The 18,684-nt window shown below is 42.4% G+C and overlaps 1 protein-coding gene across 1 annotated transcript in view; it reads right to left on the bottom strand.

Moving 5' to 3' along the window:
- ABCG5 (ATP binding cassette subfamily G member 5) overlaps positions 1–18,684 on the bottom strand; it is a 131,057-nt gene that overhangs the window by 11,982 nt on the left and 100,391 nt on the right. The window contains exon 11 of the mRNA XM_086927799.1: positions 139–324. Coding sequence (XP_086783925.1) covers positions 139–324 — 186 coding nt within the window. The remainder of the gene's footprint in view (positions 1–138; positions 325–18,684) is intronic.

Genomic DNA, 18,684 nt, shown 5'->3' with positions numbered 1-18,684 from the left:
CAGTATTGGAGAAGCGTTAGCGCAGTAAAGTACGCAATATATATGGTGTATTGGCAAGAACCTTTCTTTGAAATGGCGACTTGCCCTTAAAAACAAAATCAATTTTTCCTATTTCCACTTACGGTTATTGAGTCGTACCTTAAAATTCCAGCTCCAATGAGAATTCCTGAAATGTTTATCAACGTCACAGCAGCATTCACTATATTTGGATTATCAACGACTGCGAGAAATACAAGCGTAAAAAATTCCCCAATCAGATGAAGCGCCAGGAGGATGACGAAGAAAATTCCAAATCTGGCAATATCTGCAACCAGTCCAATGATCCTGTGAAAAGAGAACAGTAAAGTTATGAGCAACTGATGAACACCCTGCTGACGAGAGATCAGCTTCTAATCTTAACTTTATCAACGGTGCCACAGGGCATGCAGTCAAGAGTCTCACACACAACCTTTTACAGCAGTCGGCACTGAGATACTGGTGATACAAGGGTGGCATAAAGGCTCTGTCTAGGCCGTCTAGGTATTTTATTGACACTATATAAAGGCTCAGCCTCGCCAAGAAGAGCAATGAAACTTGATTTCGAATGCTGGATGGAGTGGAATATGTTTTGGGCGATTGTGAGTAAATACTAGCAACAAGTGACCCTGATCTTTGAATCCACATTGATGGTTCGAAGGACAGACCGCCTTTCTGCTTTGAGCACAGTTGTCACCTGTCCAATATCTGTAGTCAGCATTCACATGTGAGGCTTTTAGCCAACCCTCTGCTTTCAGGCAACTGATCCAGACGTGCTGGTACTTGGTTTCACTTTTCTCATTCTAAGTCATAATAATCGGGTCTTTTTATAGCGCTTCATGGCACGCTTTTCTAGTTTGTAAGTGCTATATGCACTAATACCTAATTTATTGATACTTAATTTACAAAACCTAAAAGAATGAGGTGATTTTCCCACATTTAAGATTGTTCATTGGACAGCACTGAAGATGACAGCAACTAGGGGTAAAATAGCTGTGACGTGTTACCAGTTGTTGGCCTATATGCCCCATAACACACAAAGGACTACTCACAGAAGTATTTATGAGTATGGTAAATGGTACTACAGCAGTACTCATTGATGTACTCTTACATGACTTTATGAATCAGCACCGAAATATCCAACTTACTTTCAGGAAAAAGTCCACAGAGAGCACAGTCCTTTCTCTTTGTACTAACTGTACAAGAATATTACCATTTTATTCCTGTTGTAGATGTTTTGGAGCCAATTTACAAAGGCATGTAAGAGTGTGTGAAAGAGTACCACCGGGGTAATACTTTACTTAAAATGCCTTTGTGAATCGTCCCCCTTTGTACTGTATGTGAATTGGACAGTACTGTTTGAATATCGCCATCAAGATGTGGAGAAAGGTGATAGGTCTGTGTACATAACACCAGCAGCAGGTACTCTAAGATATCAAGTAGAAGAGCAAAGCATTACTAGTGATCTATGTAAATGAGGTGTATTTCAAAATCTATAAAATCGGGTTAAACCTATTCAGTGGCAGATTTGAGCGGTTCACCTGGTGCTATATTTTCTTTTAAATCTTTTCTGCAGGTTTATTAAAATGAATCTAGGTTCTGTGCAGATGCAAAATCGAAAACATCATCTTACTATGTTAAGCAAAAGAGAAGTTACAATTTATTTTGCAGTGTTTGATATAAAGATAGCTTTGTTCACCAATTCAACTCAGAACACCAACAGTTATCTATAGAACACTTATATCCAAAGTGATTTACATAGAACTCTTTCACCAATTCAACTCAGAACACCAACAGTTATCTATAGAACACTTATATCCAAAGTGATTTACATAGAACTCTTTCACCCAAATAAACTCGGTATACATTTTACTGACCTCAGAAGTACAAAAGGCTGATCTGAAAGGATTAAGATCTGTGACCTACAAATCACACACTTCTCAACAGTGAGCACCCTACTCACTGCACTATCTTACACAGAATTCATAAGGTGAATGACATAACATTGATTCTAAAATATTGTGACACTTTAATAATTCTCCAAGGTAGCAATAGGTAACTGTTCCATTGAAGAACTATGCACAGACATAGGGCCCAAAGAAAGGTTAGGTACTACAATAAAAGTAGCCAACAACATGTTAGGATAAAGCTGTAAGAAGATTCAATTTTTTTGTAAATGCATTTAAGCAAGCATCAAACGTACATGAAATTGTAAATACAAAAATACTTTTCTAAATTTTATTACCAACTTTACTAATATCTAAGATCGCTTATCTACAATGTGTTTAAGAAATTGTTATACAACATAATGAAATGTATTCCTTGTACAGCAATGTTTTAACTATGTTTTTATTTATACATGCACTTTACAATATACTCATGTATAAGAAGTCCTAGACGTATAAGCTACGTCCTGTCTATTTATTATACTTGAAAATGTATTTTTTCCATGACCAAGTATGAGTCTTATCACGTGATGTTTAACTAAACTATATATCACAAATGCCCAACGAGGTGGGCGAAACGCATCATCCTGGCATCCAAATCTCTCAAATAAATTAAAACAACAGCATTAAGTGGCGTCCGTGTTCCTGTTTCCTTGCTTTGCAGTGTGGCGGGATTTTCCATTTATATATATATATCACTGTCACTCGGTTCCTCGTTGTGCTCTATGTCAGTTTGTGTTCCCTGCACCAGAACCAAGCCGCTTTCAATGCAAACGCAGCTCTCTCTTTCCAGAGCGAACAAACGGGACGAACTCGCGTACTTCAAGTTTTTGCACTTTAAAAAAAAAATTTTTTACATTATTTTAATCCTTCAGTTGTTGGGATATTTCCACAGGCAGACACAGATCTATGCATTTCGGGAAACGCATAGATCTGTGTCTGCCTGCCGAACTATCCCAACAACTGATGGATTCAAATAATAAAAAAAGAAAAGTGCAAAAATTTGGAGTACGCAAGTTCGTCCCATTTGTTCACTCTGGAAAGAGAGAGGTGTGTTTGTGTATATATATATATATATATATATATATATATAAATATATATATATATATATATATATATATATATATATATATATATATATATATATATATATATATATATATACACATATGTACAACCTATCCCTTGCTCACGATTGTGAGCATGAGATAGGTTTTTTCGAAACGCATAGATCTGTGTCTGCCTGCCGAACTATCCCAACAACTGAAGGATTAAAATAATAAAAAAAGAAAAGTGCAAAAATTTGGAGTACGCAAGTTCGTCCCGTTTGTTCACTCTGGAAAGAGAGAGCTGTGTTTGTATATATGTACACACACTCACATACACTAATCCTATGCTTAAAACCTCTACTAGAGAAACAAACACTTGAGGTGAGCAGATTCAGAGTGTCAGTGGTGTTGTAGGGAAATACCCAGATTTCCCTGCTTCCTTTTTTTTGCATAATTTATGAAGCACTCTAAGCCTGAAAGGGTATTGTCTTGATTTGTACTAGGAGCTCTATTGTGTCTGGACAAAGCTATACCTCTCCGATAAGCTCTAACTAGAGCACAACATATTTCAGGGGTTGTTTTTATTCATTCCAGGTTGGCTTGGATGGTATTTTAAGAATCCAGAGCTGTAATAATGTACCTTGAATGATAAAAGGCTTTTATAACAGTTCAGATTGGCATTTAGGACATTTGCTAATCCTTTGCTTAAAGATATTGTTGTAAAATGCTTTATCCCTTTCTAGCTCGGTGTGGTTGGCACTGTGCTAACCCTATGCTTAAAAACTCTGCTAAATAATCAGACATTTGAGATGAGCAAATTCAGAGTGTTGGTGGTGTTGTAGGGTCTCTATGTAAAGGACCTGCTCGTCACCTAAACTTGGGAACTACCCGGAGTTCCCTGCTTCCTTTTGTACAGAATTTATATGGCAGTCTAAGTCTGAAGTTATTTTTGATACATTTATATATAAAAAATAAACCCTCATGAGCTTGGAGTGCTGCATACATTATGCAAAACAAACAAAACAAAGCGACGTTTTGGCAAAAATTGTTTGAGAGGTATTTTGTACTGTTTATATTGTAGGTGGATTAATTGAATAGTAGGCTACTGAAATAAATGTGAAGTTAAAAGTATAGGAACGTTGCTGTTCTAGAGAATGTGTTGCAAACATAAAATGTCTTTATGCACTCATAGTTTTGATAATAAATGTTTCTTATTGTTATTTAATTAAATTGAAATAATTTCAGTCCTGAAGAAGGCGAAGAACTATCAAACTTTTGCCGAAGCGCTGCATCGACAATTTTATTGGTTTTAATGTTACACTTTTTTAAATTTGTATTTGTCATTTGTTTTTTTAAATAGTGAAGTGGATATAAAAATGATACCAATGTGCCTAGAAAATTACTGTTTTGCAATATATTGGCGATCATATGAATTTGCACTTTATAAATTTGCACTTGAAGAATTTCAAAAAATGTGTTTATGTTTTTATAATGGTTTTAAATAAGTAATTTATATTTGAGTAGATTATTGATTCTTGAGCAATTATTGTTACACATCTCAGAAACTTGTAAATTAATTTGTTGTCTTTTCTCTCTGTAAAACATTTGGAGTTTATGTTTGTGCTATAACAAGTACCTATCCCACAAAATACAAATTTTGGTTGGGTTTTAACATCTATTCATATATCCATCTTGTTTATATTTGATCTCTTCGAATAGGGATTTCCTTGTCTTTGTGCTTTACAGACCCGCCCCTTTTCCAAGCATTAGAGTCCCTCGCTTATATTGTTGTAATTTGAAAGTGAAAACATAACACAAGAAAAAACAAACAAAGGAACGCTGGATAGTTTCCAAGTTCAGGAGGAGAGCTGCTCTTCTTGGAGCGCATCTTCAACACCAGCAACAAGAAGAGAGCGCATGCACTTCTGCACTGTTTAGCAATGGTCCCGTGCACAGGGTCTTAAGGCCAACAGAACAAGATCAGCAAAAATGGAGGAGTAAGACAAACAGTTTGGGGCAAGACCACCTAAGTGTGACTGGTCTAAAACATAAGATTAGCACACTGTTATGCTCAACGAGCAAGAAAAGCAGGAAAGCCTTTTGTCATTTTTGCAGCAAACAAATTATGCATAGGATTAGCTAGTGATATTCATGCCAAGTTGAGAAATGACAAAACTATATTACCACTCCAAGCAGAGTATTACAGCTTTGGATTGGTAAAATACCATCCAAGCTAACCTGCCGTATTACGAGATGGGCGGATTGACTCTGCAAAGACTGTGTCCAAACTGCCGCCAATGCCAGTCAACCACTGGGGTCGCAGTCGGGGAAAAGCAGCTGCCACAAGGTGTACATTCTACAGCACATGAAGAAAGAGAAAAATGCCTCTGAGGTTTGTTTTTGTGCTGGAAGGTGTTCCTTCCTCCACAGAAACAATCCTGCCTATAACGCAGGCCCCCTTGCACCATGGCGCAAAGGTGCCTGCGTTGATACTAGGAATGCATCTTATCTTAGTAGATATGGCGCATTCCTGCTGTCTCCCTGTCATTTGCATGACATTTTGATGAATCTAACTCTCAGGCTTTAGGCCCCCTCATAGCACCTATTTGACTTTGATGAATGTTAAATAGAGACTCAATGACAATATATATAAGGAGCTGTTTGCACTAGCAGCGCTTTTGGTCCTCTGTACCGCTTTTAAGCCCATAGATCCTTGATACTCAAAGCACGGACCCGGGGGCCATACGATGCACTCCTGACCTTTACATGCGTCTCCCTGGTCAACAGCAGCACTCTTTACTCAATTCAGCACTAACAATAAAAATATGTTAAATAAACAAGCAAACATGTATTATTTAAAGGTTAATTGCTGTTAAAGACAGGAAATGACTAGTGTGTCCTGCACTGCTTAACCTTAGGAATACCTTCATTTTTGAAGACTTCTTGCTACAAAAGTGTAGAAATATGTCAGCCTCTTCAAAATAAAATACATGTATTCAATTAACATACAAAATCTTTTCCCCTTAATACATCAGATTATGTAAGTGCATTGAGAAGCAATAATTTAATAGTGATAGTTTTCAAACATTAACTTTAGAAACATTAAATATGAACCCCTCCCCCCCCACCCTGACAACAATGCCAACCCTGAACTAAGAGGCGTGACAGTTATGTGCACTCTTTGGGTGACGTGGGGTCCAATTGTTCATGAACAACATTATAGTGCATCAAATATCAAACACAGGAAAAGGTTTTGTACAGCACACATCCTGAAGTCCTGTATTTCGAGGTCCTCTTATATGTGATAATGAAGAAAAGGAGGAAAAGTGAAATAAAACAATTCCCTAGGATCACACAATTTGGTAAAGTGGGGAAGCCGGAATTAATCCCAGGATTTCTGGTTTCACATTATTTAGTTCTCCCACTAGAGATATATGCTTCACTTAACCTACAGCCATCTTACCAACAAATCCCCCCCCCCCCACCCCGAACACCCCTGCCCGACTGCCACCCCTCTGGCATCAATGTGGCCCCGGACAACATCACAGACCAATCTTTTTGTCCCCTGGGAAAATGTTTGACAGTGCCCATGGCATAGATCATGACATTCTTTCAAATTATCAGGAGCAGGTTGTTGGGGTCTCAGCTCCTACTCAAATTATGTCAGCCTTTTCTTTTCAGAAAGGTCATCCTAGTCATCAGGGATGGTATAACAGTGCCTATACTATGGCACCAAATTGCAGGGTTCCTCATGTCCCCCCAAACCCTATTACCTTCAGTGACTACATGGAACTTCTACATAGCATGCTTGAAGCTCAGGCATATGTTTCCACTTCTATGCAAATGATACACTGCCAGTTCTCCCCCGATCTGTGAATTTACATCAGACTCTTTATAAGTTTATATTACAGTGTAAAAGCATGCACCGCCAAATGTCGCCTGCTGACCATTTGTAGGGGTAGAATGCAGTCACTACCGTTGCCTTGCCTAAACTTTTCCCATAATAAATGTCGAATCACATTAGGAAGCTCCTAGTTTGAAATGTATGACTGAACACAGTTCAGAGTTATAGTATGTGTATAGTAAATGTTAAAGTGTTATCCTGGGTCAGGTCAGTTTAAGGCAGATGAACTTCATTGCCTTGTTGTATCATGGTGAGCTTGCCTGCTGCACCATCGGCATGGTGACTCCAAAGACTGTTGTTGAATGTTATCTTCATTTCTCCCTATCAGCTACCGTCAAAGTCTTTGCCAGCTCCAAGCTATGACAGTGCTGCACATCACCCACGTCAGAGAGCAGTACCTTGAACTCTTCCAGAGAGTTTATACAACATTGGTTACTTCTAGCTGACAGTGAATCTGAGACAGACTTTAGACACCTGAATGCGAGGCCACTTACGATTCTGAAATAATTTTTAAACATGCATTCTGACTAAATATTTAGACTACAAACATACATACATTACCAGCTGTCCCTTTCCACCATGCTCTCCCCAAAGTTTATGTTTATTATTCACTTTTGTCTAGGATTGAGGATAAGGTAACTGAAGAAAACGTGCCAATGCTGAAAATATGGAGCTCTCCCATAGTCATCCTTAGTGACTTATGGGGGGGAAGCTAAAATCACCTCTCAACGCAGGTATCTCTGCCATATCCTGTATCCTGGCTAGTTATACCATATCAATAGTTTTAGGGTGCATTATCTACACCCGGGGGCGATCCCCTCTGCCACATGGTGGCAATTAAGTTCAGTGAATGGTAGTAACGGGGACACTTTGCCGCATTGTTATTTAATGAATGGCTATATTTTTGCTTATTATATGAACTGTGATCATAATGCTGACTCACTTTAGATTTTATTTCCTGAGGGATAATTAAGATCACTAGGGTTTGAACACCTCTTAATAAAATCACCACAGTGGTGGCGATGCGTGCAAATACAATTTATATATGAAGTGTAACTTAGGTATCTATGGGCCCAAACTGCACTTTGTAGTACGTTTAGTAGTACTACATTAGTCCTGTGCAGAGATCTCTCCTTTTATCCCTTCCAACCTTCAAAAATTGGTGGTTACCCTCTTAGCCCTAGCCAACTTGGATTATGGGAATGCCCTTTTTTATTGGCATCCAGAAAAAATCCCTTCTTAAACACCAGATGCTGCAAAATGCCTCAGTTCGGCTTCTCACTGGAAACCAAAGTACTAAAATACCAATCAGTCTCACAGACCTTGATGTAGCTACATTAGCTTCCTGTGGCAAAAAGGATTGAATTAAAGGCGCTTTATATTGCCTTTAAGGCACTACATAATATTGGTCCACAGCATCTTCGTGAGACATTTGTCTGGTACAGCCCTCCTAGGAGACTGAGATCCTCAGAAGCAAAACACTTAGTAATGCCCAAGCTGCATGGGGAGGCAGTTGTGTTTGGAAGGCTGCAAAATTATGGAACTCCCTTTCCATAAACATAAGGAAGTGCCCAAATGTGATGTCCTTTTGAAAATCCCTGAATACTTGGCTTTTCAAGCAGTACATTAGCACTTTATCCCCTGGTCTTAATTCTCCTTCTTTCTCTAATGATATTGGCAGTGCCAAGACTCAGGGCATTCAAGCGCTATATAAACTGCACCACAAATGCTATTCACAACCTACGTGCAGATATCTTCATTTCTCTCCTGTCTTTTTAAAGCAGAATTATCCGCCCTGGTTCTGACGGTCTTCAAACACATAGATATACATTATAGTAGAAAAATGGAAGGAACCTGGGGCAGTGACTGGAAAATGGGAAATACTTATACCCAAATGGGAGGGTATTAGTAAGGAGTAAGAAAGGATAAGGAGGTCTTTAGGGCAGGATATGTAAACACAACACCCATCCACAAAAGAGTAAGCCAATTTATATTCACAAACGTAACTTCAAAAGTTAGTACAGGCAAATAGGACCCAAAACAGTTGCATATTTACTCCAATCCAACCTTGCAGTAAGTCCAGCACAACACATAGCCACTCATAGGTACTGCAACACTCTCCCATAGGAAAGAATGCTCACATGAGCGTGCCAAATGGAAATAAAAGAAGTGATATACTGGTGCTCTGGCTTTTCTTGCTGTGTTTCTCCAAAGGCTTTCCATGAAGAAGGGAGTACGAAGAAGGGCGTAGCCCGAAACTAGTCGGACCAGCGAGAAATAGCGGACAAGCATGTCTGTTGTAGTGGCTTTTTTTAAAGGGCATATAACTACGTGAGAGTGCCGTTTCACCGAGAGCAACTCTTTTTTTGTGGTTTTTTATGGTCAGCCTGGCCACGGAATGGCATCACCACAGGATTCAAATGGGTCTGCCTAGGTTTATTGGGACAGTAATCTGCAGAACAGTAGGTGCCTTGTTGCATGGTGAAAGCAACTACATCAGACATTGGTGGTTTTCCCAGGAACTCTGTTAAACTGGTTTCGCAGCAGCGAATCACATGGGGATGATATTGTCACTACCAGTCCCATAATGTATTAGCAGCGCTCACATGAGCGTGCCAAATGGAAATAAAAGAAGAGATGTACTGGTGCTCTGGCTTTGCTTGCTGTCTTTCTCCAAAGGCCGCCCACAAAGATGGGCACAGCCCGAAATGGGTCGGATCAGCTAGAAATAGCGGAAAAGTATGTCTGTTGTAACAGCTTTCTTTAAAGAGCATATACCTACCTGAGAGTGCCGTTTCATCGAGGGGCAACTCTTCTATTTTTTGTGGCTTCGTTGTGGTCAGCCCGGCCACGAAATGGCACCACTGCAGCATTCAAGCGGGTCCGCCTCTGTTTATTGGGACAGTAATCGGCGTAACAGGAGGTGCCTTGTTGTATGGTGAAAGCGACTACATCAGACATTGGTGGTTTTCCCAGGAACTCAGTTAAACTGGTTTCGCAACAGCGACCCACATGGGGATCATATTGTCACTAACAGTCCCATAATGCATTAGCAGTGCTCACATGAGCGCCCCAAATGGAAATGAAAGAAGGGATATACTGGTGGTCTGGCTTTGCTTGCTGTGTTTCTCCAAAGGCTGTCCATGAAGAAGGGCGTAGCCCAAAACGCATCGCATCAGTGAGAAATAGCGGAAAAGTATGTCTGTTGTAGTGGCTTTCTTTAAAGAGCATATACCTACCTGAGAGTGCCATTTTACAGAGGGGCAACTCTTTTTTTTGTGGAGATTGTATATATATATATATATATATATATATATATATATATATATATATATATATATATATATATATATATATATATATATTTTTTTTTTAGGTGAACAGGTTCAGATGTCAGAGCTTGCTTTTATTCATTCAAGGTTGGCTTGGGGGCTATTTTACCAATTCAAAGCTGTAATACTGTGCCTGGACTGGTAAAAGGCTTTTGTCATTTGTCAGCTTGGTATGGATGGCACTGCACTACACCCATGCTTAAAGACTTTGCTGTAAAAATGGCAAAAGTTGTTGTTCCTTTTTTGGCTCAGAGTGGATGGATAGCTTTTAAATGAAATGAACATTTTGCTACAGCACAGAAGCCTACCAAATGTAAAGGAATTTTAAAATTGCACCTCTATTCCAAGCATGCAACACTTAGTTGAACTCACCTTTGAGAGCCAGTTAATTGTCATGCAGAGAGGAGTGCTTTTTTACCATTTCTGTGCAGTATCTTGAAGCCTGTGACCAAGGAGCTGTGCTCTGAAACACGTAAGGCTAGATATGCATCTGAATAAAAATGCCAGTTTCACTTTTATTAAAAAATCAGTGGAATTCATCTGCTGTCCGGGTGCATCTTCAACTGAGGATGATTTGTTGAATGATTTATGGCCGGCAGTCCAGCCGAAAAGACTGCACCACCCCTCAAGTTCAAGGTTAGGAGGCCACGAGGACATTGAACTCCTGAATCTTCTTCAGTAGAATAGCAGAAAAGAAAAATATACTGAATATTTTCCTCTCAGAGGCCCACTAAAGGTCTTTTAACCCCTTCGCTGCTGGCCCGTTTCCGCCGCTGTGCGGTAAACAAAGGAACAGGGCGGGGCCGTGACGAACCCCAGCCGTCATCAGCACACGAGCACCGCGGAGCGTGACTGCTGGTGTTCGTCACCAGCATACAAGGGGTTAAATTAAATTAACATTTTGCTTCAGCACAGAAGCCTAACCAAGCTAGAAGGTGCGCTTGCAGAGTGGTGGGGAAAGGGGGTGTGGCCTCTGACCACCTCTCAGCAATCTAGCTGTGTGAGGCTTACTAGAGGTAACAGTAGGGCTAATTGGCCCCCAGGGACCATCAAGAGGCAAGGGGACTTCATCCTCCAACCAAGAGCATGCCAAGAGTTGTGTTTGCAAAGTGGTGGATAAAGGGGAATGACCTGCGACCACCTCTCAGCAATTCCAATGTATGGGGCTTACTGGAGGTAACAGGTAGGTTAGTTGGCCCCTAAGGACCCCCAGCAGCGAATGGGAATTCACTCTCCAACCAAGAGTGCGCCAGGAGGTGCGTTTTCAGACTGGTGGAGAAAGAGGGCTTGGCCTGCTATTAGAACTCAGTAATCCTGCTGTGTGGGACTTACAGGAAGGAACAGGAGGTGTACTTGACGCACAAGGGTGTCCTTGGGGCCAACTGCCCCTCTTGTTACCTCCAGTAAGTCCCACACAGTGGGATTGCTAAGAGATCTTTGGAGGCCATGCCCCCTTTCTCCAATACTCTGCAAATGCGCCTCCAGGCACAATACTGGTTGGGGGATGAAGTCCACTTTACCCCAGAGGGACCTTGGGGGCCAAGAAGCCTTCCTGGTAGATCCTGTAAGTCCTATGCAGCAGAATTCCTGAGAGCTGGTTGGAGCCCCAGCCTCTTATCTCCACCACTCTGCAAACGTGACTCCTAGTTAAAAAACCTTAGAAATTCACTGAAAAAACCAAAGGTAACAGGGGCGTTATAGTTAGGAATTAGCATTTAAAAAACCTTAGAAATTCACAAAAACACAAATGTTTCAGGGGCGTTATAGTTAGGAATTAGCATTTAAAAAACCTTCGAATGCGGGGGCAAATACCCTCTGAGAAGATGCAATTATAGTGTCCCTTGACGCAGCAATGGCATTTGACACGATCGAATGCCAATATATTCGTTTTTGGCCCCGATTTTCTGAGCTGGATTTAACTTCTGTACAGAAGCCCAATGGCCCAAATAGTCGTAAATAATCGGAAGTCCCTAGTGTTCCATCGCTCTGATGTTGGATCCACTGGCGATGTGGATACGGAAGGACCCTATAATGAAGGAGCATAGATGGTCCGAGGAGTGGGAAGACTGCATCTTCCTGAACGCTGATGATATTTTATGATATATGGCGTCGCCCAAACCTTCATTGAACAGGGCGTTGCATATCATTAGTAATTTTGGGAAATACTTAGGCTACCGTATAAACTGGAACAAATCAGTCATTTATGTTCTCAGTGGTAAATTGGCCCCCACCCTCCCACCCAGGGTATATATCATAGAAGAGGCAGCCGAGGGATTCAAATATTTGAGAATATATATCACTAGAGACCCGGTCAGGTTTTATGAGCACAACCTATTACCCCCTACTACAAAAACTTAGAAGCAACGTCAGCCACTGGAAAACACTTGCATTGTTGCTACTGGGACGCCCAGCGATTTTTAAAATGATGTCCTTACCGCGCTTTTTGTATATCGTTCAGGACTCGCCAGGTCTAATAAAGTCAGAATACTTCAAAGCCATAGAAAGCGCTCAAAGAGACCTTCTGTGGGAGGGTAACCCGCCCCGCATATCGACCCAGAAACTCACAAGAGGGTGGTATGATGGAGAAATAGGTCTCCCGGATATTAGGAGGTACTATTGGGCCTCACAATTAGCTGCCATTAATCAATGTATACATAGGCCCCAAGGGAACCCGTGATGACAAATGGGCGGAGATTTTACAAGAGTGCTCTACTTCAGACCATCCAGATTTAAATTGACAGGTCCCACTACACACGCTGTTCAAACATAGCACATAGCTATCAGGAGCTTGGGTTGGGAGGGAAGAATCACGCAGGCCACCCCTTTATGGGACACAGAGGTGCTGGACACCTTGCGGAATACCAAGGGCTTCGACCTATGGGATCTGATTGCCATCTACAGGGTTGGCGACCTGTGGAGAGCGGGCAATGTACTTTCCTTCACACAGTTGCAGACTGAGTATGCTATGGCAGACGTAGAACACTGCAGCTACTTGCAGCTAAAACATGCGTTGCAAGCAGTGATTACCAAAGGGGAATCGCCTCCAGAATCCTCACCATTGGAGGACAGAGTCCTAGACGAATACATGCCGGGAAAATGCATTTGATTGACCTATAGGAAGCTAATTAACAACATGTCGGACCCCCTCCTCCAGCTCTGCGTGCGATAGGGACACGATATAGAGGAAATGGAGGATGATGAGTAGATGGAAGCTTTAGCTTCCCCCAGGAGATTGCTATCTCCGTGAGGCTGAGATTGGTGCAACTAATAATATTCCACAGAATCTATCTCACCAGCCCAGTGTTAGTGAAGATGGACTATAGTGCTGACTCATAATGCGCCAGGCGCTGTGGACTGGAGGGCTCCTTCCCCCATGTTGTCTGGAAATGTGTTCACATCCAAAAATATTCATCTGAGCTAATAAAGTGCATGGGGGAAGTGATAGGAGTCAGCATAGAACCTATTATCAAAATGTGTTTGTTGAATATATGGGTGCCTACTGACTTACAGAGCAAAGAAAGAACATGGGTGACAATTGGAAAAGTAGTAGCTAAACGTAACATTGCCAGTACGTGGGGAGCCCAAGAAACACTGGCAATAGGAGAGTGAGAAAAAGATATGGACTGGTGCATGTTGATGGAACGCACAATATACAAATCTAGAGGGTGTCCCAAAAAGTGGTCACATATATGGGGGAGGTGGAATGATTACAGGGGGTGGGGGCTGTGAGCCCCCTGTGGGTGGAACACAACTTAAACCCGGGAGAACATGGTAATGGTAATGTAGTTTCTTATATAGCGCACGTATCACCACAAAGGGTATCTCGGCACTTGCTTTGGGAACCCGTCCTGGTTTTTCCCTGTGGGATAGCCCAGCTGGGCACCCCCAAGGTGAAAGCCAGGCATCCCGCCGCGGGGGCCGTAGTGGAGATTGAGCAAGCTATTGCCCAGAGTTGCAGAGCATGAACCCCTGATTCAAGTAGGCACCGAATCGAGAATTATCAGGTCCGTGGACATTTGGGCTCCAAACCCTGCCGCGTCGGGAATTGAACCCTGGTCCTGGGCTGACCTCTGCTTCTGGGTCTGCCTCCTCTAACCGGTGAGCCACACTTCTCCCACATGAGTAAGGTTGAGCGGGCATGGCATTCCCTAATGGACAAATGCAAGATATAGTTAACAACTGTTAGATCTGGCATATTTGGCGTGGTATCCCCTGTCTATTTGGCCTCTACCTCCTGTATTTTTTGATGCTGTGCTGGATTTCGATTTTGCTTGTTCAGATGCTTTGAACACTCTGCCACTGCTGATCAGTGCCAGAGTGTAAGTGCTCCCTATGTAAATTGGTATGATGATTGGATATACATGATTGGCATATTTGTATCACCAAGAAGTCCCTAGTAAAGTGCACTGGGTGTGCCAGGGCTGGTGATGACATATGTTACTAGTGGGCCTGCAGCACTGATTGTGCCACCCACATGAGTAGCCCCAAAATGGTGTCTCAGGCCTGCCACTGCAGTGCCTGTGTGCAGTCTGTGAACTGCCATGTCCTCCTGGTCAGTGTCCCCACTGACCGGGCCTAACCCTTCCCTTTTTGTGCACATTGGTCACCCCTATGGAAGGCCCAAAGTACCCCCCTGGGCAGGGTGCAGTGTATGTGAAAGGTAGAGCTTGTACTGGTGCAGGTGACATGCTCTGGTAGTGAATTACAGCCATTTTCGTTTTTCACTATTGTATGGCTATCTTGCTCCATAGGTTAACATGGGGGATGCTGGCTACAGTGGCTACCAGCATATCTTCCCATAGGAACAAGATAGGACATAAGAATCTAGTATCCCTAAACTCAGAATTTAATAACACATCTTTTGGGAAAGGTTGTTTTTGAATCCTGTGTTTGAGAATAGCACTTTTAGAACGTTGCTGTTCTCTCGTCTGACCTTCCTGTGTGCCTTGGCCTGTTTGTGTATTGACTGTCTGGTTTGAGAGTGACAGGGGCTGGGGATTCCCCAGGAGGCTGGCTGAGTCAGCCCTAGGCTGAATGACTGCATTTGAGTGGTGGGAGGAGATAGCACCTGGGACTGAATAGGGCTGTGCCTGCCTTCCACAATCCTGGCTCCACCTCCTGCTGGGCAATTGACGACCCTGCCCCTCACTCTGAAAGGAAAGGAGAAGCCAGGAAAACAAAGTGCTCAAGAAACACCCAGAACTGGTTCAGACCGGGCTCAGGGCCCACCTGCACAAAGAGAACAAAGACTTTTAGGGGTATAAGTACAGGACCCCTGACAACAGAAAATTAGATCATCCTGGAATCAAGAAGAAACCTCTGCCAAGGAGAAAGCTGAAACTGAAGAATGAAGATTGTCCAGCTGTTGCTCTGCTGGATTGCCCTGCTGTTGCTTTGCTGCCAATGAGAGGGGAAGGACTTTGCTTTGTGATGTGTCCCCTTGCTTGAAGGAATCTCCAAGGGCCTGAGAAGAGCTAGCTCCCTGTTTTTGAAGTCCCAGGAACAAAAGGACTTCACCCCCAGCTTCCCCTGAACTCTACTGGGAGAGTTCTGTCCTTCCTGGAGGGCGTGGCCCCTGTGGGGTGCCTCTGGAAGTTGTACCTGTGCTGGGAAGCTGGAAATCACGCTTTGAAGACTTTGCTACAGAAAAGTTATCGCATCGCTTGCTGCGGAACGCATCCCCGACAGTGCCAGGAAATTCCAGCCGCTACGAAGGCCGAGATCGTCGCAGCACCGCTGTTGCCACCGGCAGCGCCTGTTGCCGCCGCCAGAGCCATAGCATCCTTCTTTCTTTTTCGGGACGCCGCAGAGCCTGTCGTCGCCGGGTGAGATCGCCACACCGCTTGCTTACGGACCGCATCACGTCGCTGCGAACATCGTCGCAGAGCCATCGCATCGAGGAACTGCGAGAGAGAGATCGCCGCTGGATCACGCATCGTCGCCCCGGAGATCGTCACAGCCCCCACGAGATCGACGCATCGTACCTTTGCGAGAACAAACTTCCTACGGAACCTACGCACCGGAATCCATACAAGTGGCCTTCCTCCCCATACAGACCGGATTTATTGCAACACACCCGCTGCTGCAGTGGGGTTGTCGCATTGCCTCACCAAGGTCTCAGGAGCAACGCATCGCTTGTTTTCCACCGCAGATTCTGCTTTTGGAACTTTGTCGCATCTAAAGGTACTGTTGGCTAAACGTGATGCAACTGTGAACTTTTCACGCAACTGTGGATTATTTTTATCGCAACCTTAAGAACTCTTTTGCAACCATATTCTTGAACTGCTTATGTTGGATTTTTGTCGTTTTGGTCTTGTGAAGTTTAGATTAAATACCTTTATCTTTCTAAACTGTTGTGGAGTCAGTTTGTGGTGTTTTCACTGTGTTACTGTGAGTGTTGGTGCAAATACTTTACACATTGCCTTCTGATTAGCCTTGACTGCTCGTGCCAAGCTACCTAGAGGGTGAGCAGGGGTTATCTCAAAGGGTTTCCTTCTTACCCTGACTAGAAGCAAGGGTCCCTATTTGGACAGTGGTACCTACCTCAGCCAACTAGAGACCCCCAGTTCTAACAACAACCAAATGTACTGGTGTAGGAGTACTCCTTGATGCCTTATGTTTGTAATATGATTGTCAAGTGTAAAGTGGTCATCAATAAAAAGAAATATAAAAAAAAAACGTTCGAAATTCACGGGAAAAACCACAGGTTACAGGAACATTATAGTTAGGCTGACATTTCACTTGTACAAAAGTTGCTGCTTTGCGATACTCTGCCCATGGGTGGAGAATGGATGTTTACAAGCATCCAACCATGGATTTTAGCATATCCCCAAATTGACCATGAGTGGTATACCTAGAAATGCATCAAAATTATACACCTTCCAGGTGAAGCGTAACAAGAGAAATACCTTTATTTCTCCTAATAGTTTCCTCTTTCTACATGTGCTGCATTCTGCCTCAAACAGAGAAAGAGGAAAAGCCTCAGAGGATTGGTTTTGTGCAGGAAGGTGTACCTTCCTGCAGTAAAACAATCCTTCCTGCAATGCAGGCACCCTTATGTGCGTGTAATTGCACTTAGCAGAACATAGTACACCAGCGCAGGAAGGGATTGGAAATGGAATGCACCATATTATGCTACAAAGTGGTGCATTCCTGCCTTCTCCCTGTCATGAAATGCAGCACAGAAAGGTGTCTTGCTGCTGCATTGCGTGACATTTTGATAAATTTACCCCCAATGTTTATACTTTGCATTCATGTTCACATTGTTGTGTTATTACTTTCTGCATTTCACTGTGTATCTATATTCAAGATATTAGTGAAGTATTGTTCTTCTTTTATTTATTTATTTATTTATTTATTTTTTATTTAAGAAGTTTTCTATAGTGCTGTCAAGACCCAGAGGTAGCAGAGCGCTTTACAGTAAGAGAATAGCATATAATCAACAGAAGCATGACATATGAAAGGTATTAGCGGTCAACGAGTGTCAGAGTAAGGTCTGCATAATTGTAATACAGAGCTTCTATGGTTTCAAGGTTCAATGCAGTCGCATCTTTCTCGGGTTGCTGTCTGTTCCGTGTTATCCACAACCAAGGGAACGGATGAGGAACAGGGATTTGAGTTGATTTTTGAATTCCACAAAGGATGGTAAGGTTCTGATGTGCGGGGGATGGAATTCCAAATTTTGGGGGCGTTTCCCGTGAAAGAGCAGATCGCTGTTCTTTTCTTTCTAGTTTTAGGTAGGATGAGCAGGAGGGAGTTAGAGCTTCTCAGATTCCTGGCTTTGCCTGCTTTTTGAGTTTTTTGCCAAGTATTCGGGTATACCGGTATGGAGGGCTCTGTGGGTTAGGCAGGCCGTTCTGAAGTTACTTTGCATTCAAATCTCTTGTGGTTGTAAAATCTGGAGTATACCATTTTCATTTTAAGCAAAACACAACCTCTTTGGTCAGGTATTGACTGTTTGGCTACAGATACTGTAGAGTCAAAAATCATTGTAGAAGGCAAATGTCAGCACAAACCCAGTACCCGGGTCAGTAGGGAAGAAATAAAAACCCACCTTTCATATTGCTAAGTCACCAATTTAGGGATCTGAGAAATAGCCTGATTTCAGTAGTCAGGTGAGACCATGAACCTTTGTGTTGCAACAAGTAATGAAAAAGGTTGAGATAAGATCCATGCACTTTACCATTGGACAGCAGACGTTACCAGAGCTTCATAGATACCACAATCAGGTAATGGTTGCTTTGCTAATTGTTTATCTTTAAGGAACCTTCATGTACTGCAGATAGCAGCTCAGAATTGATAGAGAATGTGCATCCGTATATGTATGAATTACTTTTTAGTGGCTCTTGTAAATCAACGTCCAATCTTAGATTGCCATTGGAACACCTACTGGAATTCACTTCCAGAACCCAACGTACACTACATTAATTCTTTCTTT

Source organism: Lissotriton vulgaris, chromosome 6 (genome assembly GCF_964263255.1).
Source record: "Lissotriton vulgaris chromosome 6, aLisVul1.2, whole genome shotgun sequence".
In the NCBI taxonomy this organism is placed as follows: domain Eukaryota; kingdom Metazoa; phylum Chordata; class Amphibia; order Caudata; family Salamandridae; genus Lissotriton; species Lissotriton vulgaris.
This window is presented reverse-complemented; position numbering and strand designations above follow the sequence as displayed.